This window comes from Cebus imitator, unplaced genomic scaffold (genome assembly GCF_001604975.1).
Source record: "Cebus imitator isolate Cc_AM_T3 unplaced genomic scaffold, Cebus_imitator-1.0 Scaffold287, whole genome shotgun sequence".
NCBI classification, from domain to species: Eukaryota; Metazoa; Chordata; class Mammalia; order Primates; family Cebidae; genus Cebus; species Cebus imitator.
The window spans coordinates 1,932,887-1,944,316 of record NW_016107602.1 but is presented as its reverse complement, the minus strand read 5'-3'; the positions used below and the strand labels follow the sequence as shown (position 1 = coordinate 1,944,316).

General features: G+C 36.4%; 1 protein-coding gene across 1 annotated transcript; it reads left to right on the top strand.

Moving 5' to 3' along the window:
* The first annotated feature begins 6,092 nt into the window (after positions 1–6,092).
* LOC108285010 (heterogeneous nuclear ribonucleoproteins C1/C2-like) lies at positions 6,093–7,497 on the top strand. The gene is made up of 2 exons (XM_017502003.2): positions 6,093–6,609; positions 6,649–7,497. The coding sequence occupies exons 1-2, from the start codon at positions 6,293–6,295 to the stop codon at positions 7,211–7,213; spliced, it is 882 nt and encodes a 293-aa protein (XP_017357492.1). The 5' UTR covers positions 6,093–6,292; the 3' UTR covers positions 7,214–7,497.
* Positions 7,498–11,430: the final 3,933 nt, after the last annotated feature.

Below are 11,430 nucleotides of genomic sequence, written 5' to 3'. Positions count from 1 at the left end.
TATGTCATGTAGAGCTACGGTTAAATAAATTTGTTATGTTTTCTTTTGTTAATTTGTTTCTCATTACAGAGGTCTCAGCTATGAATCTTGTGATGAGTTGAAGAGAAGAAGAGACGTTACTTTATCTCCCCTTCAATGCTGAGTGCAGAAAGCTGGTCTAAGCACTGGATGTTATAGTTCTCCCATCTGCGGTGTGTATTTATATTTCAGAAGCAAAGTAAAAGAAATCCACATTTTTAGGATTGTCAAAGAAACTTACCCAAACAGCTGAATTATTTCTCTAGTATGTACATGTTTGAGTAGAGTAGGTTTTCTAAATATCTAAGTTGCCTAAAATTTTAAATATCCTTATGAAGTTCTTTTTGTTTGAAGATAACCAGTCATGGGTATTTGGAGGAAAAATTTCTAGGACTCTTTTGTTGTTTCGTAAAAGTGTGGTGTTTTAAGAATATTTGCTTCCTAGCCACAGTCCGTGAGAGGTAAGGGTATCTCACTGTTTGGGGATCACTCCAAGAACACCTTGGACTAGGGATCTTGGGTGTTCAGGAAGGTTGTTTAGAGAATGTTTTTGACCATTTCTGAGTGAGATAGTATAGAGAGTAATGGGGATGGAGGAAGGAACAGATAGCATGGGTTATGCCTGGGTGATTAGATGAACTGTAGAAATCCGAACCCATCTTATCCTCTGTGATTTGTCTCAAGCCCCCAGGAGCCCCAAGTCAAGGGCCCTGCCCCACCACTTATTATACATAATTAACATTTTGCGGTAAATTAAAGTCACTATTTTCTGTCACTTCTGATTCCACTTAAATCAGAGGCTTCATCATGAATAATTTGCTACTCTTTAGCATTGTTCCCAAGGGTAATTTGCCCCAGTGATTCTTTGCACTGAAAGTCAGCACCTTCTGGTAATACAGGAATAAGGTGGCAAAAGAGAGAAGTTGGGTTAAAAATAGAGAAGAAAGGAAAAACCAACACCTATGACCTGTCGAATGTGGGGCAAATATGTTGGCAATGTATAATAGAATCCAAGGTTGAGAAGGATCCTTAAAAAAAAAAAAAAAAAACTTCAGTTTTAGTTCTCACTCAGTGAAGCAATCGTTTTTATAACCCTGTCTGATATCCACCCCACCTCCTCTTGAATGCCTTCCGTAATTCTTGAGTATCAGTCTGTTCCTTTGTTGCTAGAAATGTCTTTCTTAAGACAGGTACTGTCTCCATAGAACCTCTGGTCTTGACATTCCTCTAGTTAACAGTTCTTCTAATATTGAAGGTAGCTTTTATGTTTCATTACTCTTTTTTCTTGCAGGTAAAAAAAATCATCAACGCTTTAATAGTTCCTGATATTGTTAACTAGCCTCCTCTGAAGTGAGTCCTTTTTGTAATTGTCAGACTTAGAGCTGTGGTTTAAAATACATTATTATCTAAAACTTAATTTTTTAAATTGTGTAATATATGAATACTATGCTGGATCTTTCACAATCCCAACCCTGAAATAACCACTGTTTACATTTTCATGTACTTTATGTATTTTACATCATTTAAAAAATAGGTTATATAAATAATTTTGAGTCCTTTGTTTCTAACATTATGGTGCCAACAATTTTCAATGTCTTCAACACTCTTTTAGAAGATGTCATCGGCAATTCATCCTAAATCCAGCATTCTATTCTGATAATACCTTCTTCTTGACCTCTTCACCCAAAGATTCTTTTTGAAGTAGTTAGTCAACATCAGGAAGATGGCTGCAAAGACTTGAAGAGCTGGCCTGGCAATCATTGATAACCAAACACTTCAGGTACAGCAGAAAGCCAATGCTTTTTATTTAAAAAGTTAGCTTAAACTGAGAACACTTTCTTCTTTGTTGGCTGAGTCTTCCTTCTTGAAAAGACATTTCTTAAGCAGATAAAGAAATTTACACCCTCAGTTCATACGGTATTTAATGTTTATATTCTCATGATGACAAACTGAGAGCCATTAGCACAAAGAGACTCTCTCCTGATGACAGAGGTGGATCTCCAGTGAAAGGAACCAAGTGAAGGTAAAGCAGTACAAGGCTTTGTAACCATAGTTACTTTAAGTCTAAGATTATAAAGCTATTGTTTCCATTATGAAAGATGCATTAACATTCCTTTATGTCTACTCTTGGAAACCTTGTTATCATGACTAGCCTGTTTACTTACTTATCTCTTAAGAGGTGGTTAGGCTTAATTAATTCTTAAACATTAACCTTGAAGATATGTTCTGGAGGGTGGGAGAAGGATTTTACTCTTTGAAAATGGGATGGAGTAAACTCAATGAATTGCTCAAATTCTGAGAGTAGCAGAAACTTTACCTTATGGACTTATTTAAGAATTTGCTTCTACTTAATCCAGAAAATTCTGGAAACGGCCTCTTAAGTCAATATGCATGCACCTGAATGAAGTGAAGGGTGAAATGGGAGTACTTTGGAAAGTAATCCTAGAAAAGAATATTGTTATATACTTAGCAGCTAATCATTCTTTTAGTTGTTGCAGCTGTTTTCTCGTAAATGGTAAAAATATTCATGGTAAACTACTGGAATCATTTATTATTCATGACAATGAAGCTCTATGTTCTTTTATGACTAGGCTGTTAGCACATTTAGGGAAACTGCTGCCTCAGATTTTTTTCTTTTCCCCTTTGTAGTAAATATGCTGACAAACACACAATTTCATCATTTGCATTGAGAGGCTGGCTACGGTAAACTACTATATCATTGTAAAAAGCATTCTCTCATTGCTATTTCCATGTTTGAAGAGCGAATACCAGTATAAGGAGTTGTTCCTAATTGTTTATAATAAATTTTCAGAGTAAGAAATTTTCAGCTGATTTTTTTAAAACATTCTAAACACCAGAACTAGCCTTACTAAAGACTTTTTCTGAAGTTTCTCATTCCATTGTAGAGTAAGAGGAACTTAACTCTCACTCAAAGCTGGTCTGTATAATGTAATATATCTCCCTCAGTGAGATTCCACATGCTTAGCCAAGTCCTATGCATCCAGGAAATTTTAGCTTGAACATAATTTTCTCAGAGAAGACTTCTGTTTCTCTGCACTGAAACAGCCATGCTACCAACACACTCCCTGATCATATTTTAAGTCCTCCTAGCACCCTGTTTTTTATATGGCTTAGCACATTTATAATTCTTACTCAGTTCTTGTCTTTTCCGCCAAGTGTAAAACTATGCCAAAGTAAACTATCTATGCTTTCTAGTGTTGATTCCTCAGGACCAGGCAGAGTCCTTTGCTCACGGCTGGCCCTCCATGAATGCTTGCTAAATGAATAAAATTGATGCATTAAATGTACTATGTTATATCTTGAAGTATGAACTTTTCCATAATGCCACTTTATCAGTTTTTGCCTGAGAAAAAAAGATGAGAAGTGGAACTCCATGTTTTAGAAGCCAAAATCTAGAACATCTGACTTGATGCATGCCCATAGTTACATAGTCTGCCATCTTAGAGTAAGCTTGAGACTTTCTCCCTCTCATTCTAAGCTCTATTCTACTTCAGGAAGAGTGTAAACATAACCCAAGAGCAGTACTGGGTCATGAGCAAGTATTCTTTCATGTGACAAAAGAAGAAATCAAAATATCTTGTGTTCCCATAGTAAATATTGTGAATGGAAATAACTATTTGGCTCTTTGAGAAGATTATGGAAGTTTTTCAATTTGAATATTTCCTTGAGGAAATTCATTATTGCAACTGAAAATGAGTGAATTAAGATTCAGGGTAAATATATTCTGGAAATAAGATTTCATGGAAAATACTCCCTGTGTATTATAAGCACTGTCAAAAATGATTTGATGCTGAATGTAACATTCGGGGCAAAATAATAAGATCAGAAGGGAGGGTATTATAGTGATATTCGTCTAGTCTGATACTTTGAAATCTGTGTAAAAGGCCTGAGAAAGCAGTTACTTTCACATTTGTAAATGTTTTATGATAAAGGCATACTATCAAATAAATACATGTAAGACAAATAATAAATTGCCTTTCTTGAAGTGAATAAAGTTAGATTAAATTCACAATGCCTATAAAACCAGCATATTTTAAAAAACAAACAAACAAAAAACCAACTTGTATTCTGGAGATCCATGTTCTAGTACAAATTTTGTCTTAAATTATTATTGGCATTATGATAAATTATCATAATCTGTTTGAAATTCAGGTTTATCACAAGTAAAACTGGCACTTAGATTAAATAACCTTAAATTTTCCTACCAGCTTTACTGTTGTTTTAGTCCATTTTCATACTGCTGATAAAGACACACCTGAGGCTAGGAAGAAAAACAGGTTTAATTGGACTTACAGTTCCACATGGCTGAGGAGGCCTCAGAATCATGGCAGGAAGTGAAAGGCACTTCTTACATGGGGGCAGCAGGAGAAAATGAGGAAGACGCAAAAACAGACACCCCTGGTAAAACCATCAGATTTCTTGAGACTTATTCACCACCACCAGAACAGAATGGGGGACCCACCCCCCCACCATGATTCAAATTATCTCCCACCAGGTCCCTTCTACAACACGTGGGAATTGTGGAAGTACAATTCAAGATGAGATTTGGGTGGGAACACAGAGCCGAACCATATCTACTGTTTTGTGACCCAAAATACTCCAGGTGTTCAAAGAGCTCCAGATGGCTAGCAGCCTCTTGAATGGGAAGGGAAGAGAAGGTATCCTGAAAAAAATAAGCTGATAAGATGGATGTGAAAAGAAGGCAACATGTTTGTGGATTAGCATATGCATACCTGCATGAAAGAATGTGTATCAGCTACCCAGGGTTGCCATAACAAAGTACCACAAACTGGGTGGTTCAAGAAGACATATACGAGGCCAACAAATGCTCATCATCCCTGGTCATTAGAGAAATGCACTTTTTATCAGAAACCATGCAAACAAGAGTAGAGTGAAGTGAAAGATATAGTTTTGAAAAAATAAAACCACCAACTTTGAATTCTGTAGCCACCAAAATCATTCTTCAAAAGTGAGGTAGATATAAAGACAAATAAAAAGGAAAATGATATAGGTCCAGAAACTTGGAACCACATCAACAAAGGAAGAACACTGGAGAAGAAATAAAAGTAAGATAAAATCTTTTATCTTTCTTATCCTTAATTTATCTAAAAGATAATTATTTAAAGCAATTTTAATAATTTATTAGATGATTATAGCATGCCAATAAGTAAAATGAATGATAGCAAGTTCATTGGAAATGGGAAGAGGAATTGGGAATAATCTCTTAGAAGGTACTTGCCCTACAAGTGAAATGGTAGAGTACTTTTTTATGGTAAACTTAGAATCATTACAAACATATATCGCAAACCCTAGGCCAACCACTAATTTTTTTTGCTTCCAAGAAAAGAGAGGAGATAAAATGGAGCCATACAAAATTCTCAATGAAATCAGAGAAAGCATAAAATAAGATGAGGAAAAACAAATAACATTAACAATAATAATAATAGAAAACAGTTACAACATGGTAGATACTAATCTAACTTTATCAATATTCACTTTAAATGTAAATGGTCTGAAATGGTGCATGTTCTCACTTATAAACGGAAGTTAAATCTTGGGTACTCATGGACATAAAGATGGCAACAGTAGACACGACGGACTACTAGATGGGAAAGGGTAGATGAGGGTTGAAAGACTCTTGGATACTACGCTTAGTACCTGGGTGATGGGATCATTTGTTATCACAAACCTCAGCATTACACAATATACCCAGATAACAAATCTGGACGTGTAACCTCTGAATTTAAAAAAAGTTAAAAAAGAAAAAAGTAGTAAAAATTAAAATAAATAAATAAATATGAATTGTCTGAATACACCACTTAAAAGATAAAGATTATCTGAGTGGATTTTTTTAAAAAAGACTGCTATATGTTGTCTACAGGAAAGCCACTTTAAGTATAATGACACAGATTGATTAAAACTAAAGAGATGGAGAAAGATATGTCATTACACTAATCAAAAGAATGCTGAAGTCACTGTACTAATTTCAAACTAAGCAGACTTCAGAACAAGAAAACATGTCAGAGATTAAAAAGACCTTAAATAATAGTAAAGGAGTTGGCCATTTTGTGAAGAGACGAAGACTGAGCGGTTGTGTCTGCGTTACCGACCTCGAGCAGCAGTCGGCTTCTGCACGTAGAACCCGGGAGTAGGAGACTCAGAATCGAATCTCTTCTCCCTCCTCTCTCCTGTGAGATTTTTTTGATCTTCAGCTACATTTTCGGCTTTGTGAGAAACCTTATCATCAAACACAATGGCCAGCAACGTTACCAACAAGACAGATCCTCGCTCCATGAACTCCCGTGTGTTCATTGGGAATCTAAACACACTCGTGGTCAAGAAATCTGATGTGGAGGCAATCTTTTCGAAGTATGGCAAAATTGTGGGCTGCTCTGTTCATAAGGGCTTTGCCTTCGTTCAATATGTTAATGAGAGAAATGCCCGGGCTGCTGTAGCAGGAGAGGATGGCAGAATGATTGCTGGCCAGGTTTTAGATATTAACCTGGCTGCAGAGCCAAAAGTGAACCGAGGAAAAGCAGGTGTGAAACGATCTGCAGCGGAGATGTACGGGTCAGTAACAGAACACCCTTCTCCGTCCCCTCTACTCAGCTCCTCTTTTGACTTGGACTATGACTTTCAACGGGATTATTATGATAGGATGTACAGTTATCCAGCACGTGTACCTCCTCCTCCTCCTATTGCGCGGGCTGTAGTGCCCTCGAAACGTCAGCGTGTATCAGGAAACACCTCACGAAGGGGCAAAAGTGGCTTCAATTCTAAGAGTGGACAGCGGGGATCTTCCAAGTCTGGAAAGTTGAAAGGAGATGACCTTCAGGCCATTAAGAAGGAACTGACCCAGATAAAACAAAAAGTGGATTCTCTCCTGGAAAACCTGGAAAAAATTGAAAAGGAACAGAGCAAACAAGCAGTAGAGATGAAGAATGATAAGTCAGAAGAGGAGCAGAGCAGCAGCTCCGTGAAGAAAGATGAGACTAATGTGAAGATGGAGTCTGAGGGGGGTGCAGATGACTCTGCTGAGGAGGGGGACCTACTGGATGATGATGATAATGAAGATCGGGGGGATGACCAGCTGGAGTTGATCAAGGATGATGAAAAAGAGGCTGAGGAAGGAGAGGATGACAGAGACAGCGCCAATGGCGAGGATGACTCTTAAGCACATAGTGGGGTTTAGAAATCTTATCCCATTATTTCTTTACCTAGGCGCTTGTCTAAGATCAAATTTTTCACCAGATCCTCTCCCCTAGTATCTTCAGCACATGCTCACTGTTCTCCCCATCCTTGTCCTTCCCATGTTCATTAATTCATATTTCCCTGCGCCTAGTCCCATTTTCACTTCCTTTGACGCTCCTAGTAGTTTTTGTTAAGTCTTACCCTGTAATTTTTGCTTTTAATTTTGATACCTCTTTATGACTTAACAATAAAAAGGATGTATGGTTTAAAAAAAAAAAAAAAAAAAGAATAGTAAAGGAGTTGATTCTCCAAGAAGACGTAAGAATCTTTAATGTATCTACAATTAACAACAGAGTATAAAAATACATGTGGGAAAAATTGATATAACTGCAAAAAGAAATAAACAATCTACTCTTATAACAGAAGACTTCACCACACGACTTTCAGTGATTGATAAATCAAATAGGCCAGGAAGTAAGGATATAGTTGACTTGTACAGTGGCATCAATCTACTGGATCTAATTGACATTGATAGAATACTTCATCCAACAGCTGCAGAATAAATATTCTTTTCAAGCTTACATGGAAAATTCACCAATATAGATCCTATTCTGTGTTCACAAAACACATCTTAATAAATTTAAAATAATAGAAATCATGTAAGGATGCTCTGAGACCACAATGGAATTAAGCTGGAAATCAATACAAGAAAGACAGATGGAAAATACCAATGTATTTGGAAATTAAACAACACACTTCTAAATAACACATAGATTAAATAAGTCTTAAGAGTAATAAAAATATATAGAACTGAATAAAAATGAAAATAAAATATTAAGAGTGATGAGATAGAGCACAAGTAGTGCTTAGGGTGCCTTTTTTTTTTTTTTTTTTGGAAACAGTGTCTCATTCTGTCACCCAGGCTGGAGTGCAGTGGCATGATCACAGCTCACCATAGCCTCGACCTCAGGGCTCAGGTGATCTTCCCACCACAGCTTCCTGAGTAGCTGGGATTACAGGTGCCCACCACCATGCCTGACTATTTTTGTTTTCATAGAGACAGGATTTTTCCATGTTCCCCAGGCTGTTCTGGAACTCCTGGGCTCAAGTGATCCACCTGCCTCAGCCTCCCAAAGTGCTAGGATTACAGGCATTGAGCCACAGTTCCTGGCCTAGAGTGACATTTATAGCATAAAATGCAAATACTTAAAAATGAAGAATGATCCAAAATAAATAATTAAAGCTTCCGACTTAAGAAAATACAGAAAGAACAATTTAAGCCTAAAGCAAATAGAAAAAAATAAATAAAAATTAGGGCGCAAAGATTTGAAATGATCAATAATATTTCTATACATCTAAGTAATCAATAAAAAAGACAAAATTAACAATATCAAAAGTGAAAGAGGGGTCACAACTACTACTGTTCCTATTGACATCAAAAGAATAATGAAAAATACAACAAACCAGTCTATGCCCACATATTTGATAACTTTGATTCAATGGACCAATTTTTTGAAAGGCAAAAACTAAACAAAAAAAAGAAATAAGTTCATGCAAGAAGAGATAATTTTAATTGTCAAAAGAACACAGAAGGCAACCGAAAGAGTTTCCAATAACTAAAGGTGGAACATTTCAACAATAAAATCACTAGTGTTGAATTATGACCAACCTATAATATACCAGACTATAATAATATGTAATATACTTATGAGTGTCTATTCATGAGTCTATACTGATATGACATTATTAAATAAATGGACTAAAAGAGATAAATTTATCAGTAGATACATTTTAAATAATTTATATGTATTCTCCACCCTAAATGAAGTGAAACATGACTTTCCATTACTTAAGTATGAACTGCTCACAGTGACATGTTTCCAAATAATACAGTCTTGAAAAAGGGAATGAAGAAAGTAATTTTACAGTGGAGAACCCTTATAAATATTCCTTCAGCTAGGTGATCAACATTAACATCAACAATTATGTTATCATGTTGATACATGATAACTCTTTATATCATTTGATGGAAAGGACAATGTACTTCCATGATCATTCCCAAAAAACTCATCCTCACAGTTCAATCATGAGAAAAACATCAGCCAAATCACAGTAGAGGGACATTCCAAAAAATGCTTGATCAGTACTTCCTTAAATGGTCAAGATCATCAAAACCAAGACTAGTCAAGAACTGTCACAGCCAAGAGGAGCTTAAAAAGACAAGATAACTAAATGTAACATGATATCTTGGTCCATTTGTGTTGCTGTTATAAAATATTTATTTCACATAGTTCTGGAGGCTGGTAAGTCCAAGGTTAAAGCCACCAGCAGGTTGCATGATGGGTGAAGACTAATCTCTGCTTCCAAGATGGCATCTTGCTGCTGCACTGTCTGGAGAAGAGGAACGCCATATTCTTAGAAGAGCAAAAGAGCCTAAACTAGTTGCCTGTAGCTCTTAACAAAGCACTATTCTATTCATAAGAGTAAATAATAATGTATCGATATTTGTTTATTAGTCATAACAAATACACTACAGTAATGTAAGACGGTAATATAGGGGAATCTGTATGAGTATGGGGCTGGAAGGACATGGAGCTCTCTTTCATATCTTTGCAATCTTTTACCTAAATCTAGAACTGTTCTAAAAAAGAAAGTTTATTTTTAAAATAATGATGATTCAATGCTTGCCAGTCTTACTCGATGAAAATTATTTTCCTTTGAACATGGTCACAAGTCAAATATTATTTACTCAAGTCGTTTTATGAAAGAATAGGGACTGTATTCGTTTCCTAGGGCTGCCATAACAAAGTAACACAAACTGGGTGGCTAAAACACCAGAAATTTGCTGTCTCATAGTTCTGGAAGATAAAAGTATGAGATCAAAGGGCTGGCAGGGTTGGTCCTCAGGGCTGTGAGAAAGAACCTTCTATACCTCTTGCCTCGCTTCTTGTGGTTTGCTGGCAATCTTCAGCATTCCTCGGCTTGTAGATGCATCACCTTGATCACTGTGTTCATCTTCACATGGCATTCTCCATGCACATGTTGGTCTGTGTCCAAATTTCCTTTTTATAAAGATTCCAGTCACATTGGATTAATCTCTATTCTAATGACCTTATCTTAACTTGATCATCTGCAAAGACACAATTCCCAAGTAAAGATCACAGTCACAGGTACTGGGGATAATGCTTTCAATACCTTTGTTGGGGAGACATAATTTAATCCATAACAGACAAAGTCTTTGAATTTGAATCCAAAATGCCTCTTTGTTCATCTAGAAAGTCACCTCACTCATTGAGTGCCTCATATGAGAGTGGTAGGGCTTGGATAGTGCTAATATTTTCTTCTAACACTGTAACTTACATTTACTGCAAGTGACCTGGAATTAACTAACTGGCCCTATTATAAAGCCAATCAGATTTCAGGCTTTACTACATTTGCACTGACACCATCATAACTGAACCTGTAGATAAAACTTTCAACTACTTTTTAAATTCCCAAGGATTTTTAAGCTCAAGTGAGCTTGCATTGGACTTGCATATGCATATTTTTCTCTTCTTGTCACCATTCTACCTCTCTATCCTCTCACTTTCAACTATATTTAAAAGGCAGAGTGTCCAAATATGTTCATAAAGCACAGGCATGAACGATCATGAAGAATTTTTTCAAAACATTGTTCAAAGAAATCAGGTGATTCCAGCCAAGCCCTTTGGAAATATTGTGTAGGCACATTCTATAGAGTAGATTATGGACTCCTCAACCAACCAGATTTATAAACTCACTTATGTGGACATTTACCGTATTCTCCTCCTGGCCATAAGTACTATAAATAAGTAACATATGCATGTTAGACAGTATGCTAAATGTGAAAGGTGCTTGGGAGAAAAATAGGGCATAAAAATAAATATAAAAGGATGTCAGACTGTGAAGTTTTAGATAGGGTATCCAGAAATGGTCTAAGATGATAACTTTGGAGTAAAGGGCAGAAGGGAATAAGGAATTCAGATACATAGCTGTCTGCAGGGAGACAACTGATGATGTTCCAGGCAGAGGGAAAAACTCAAGTGAAAGCACCAACATGCTGGAATTGCAACGTGCCTGGAATGTCTGAGGCTAAGGTAGTTGGAAAAGAGAGAGTAAGAGGGGAAACGGTAAAAGATGAAATCAGAGAGTTATCAGGTATTATGGGAGACTTCTCCTCAG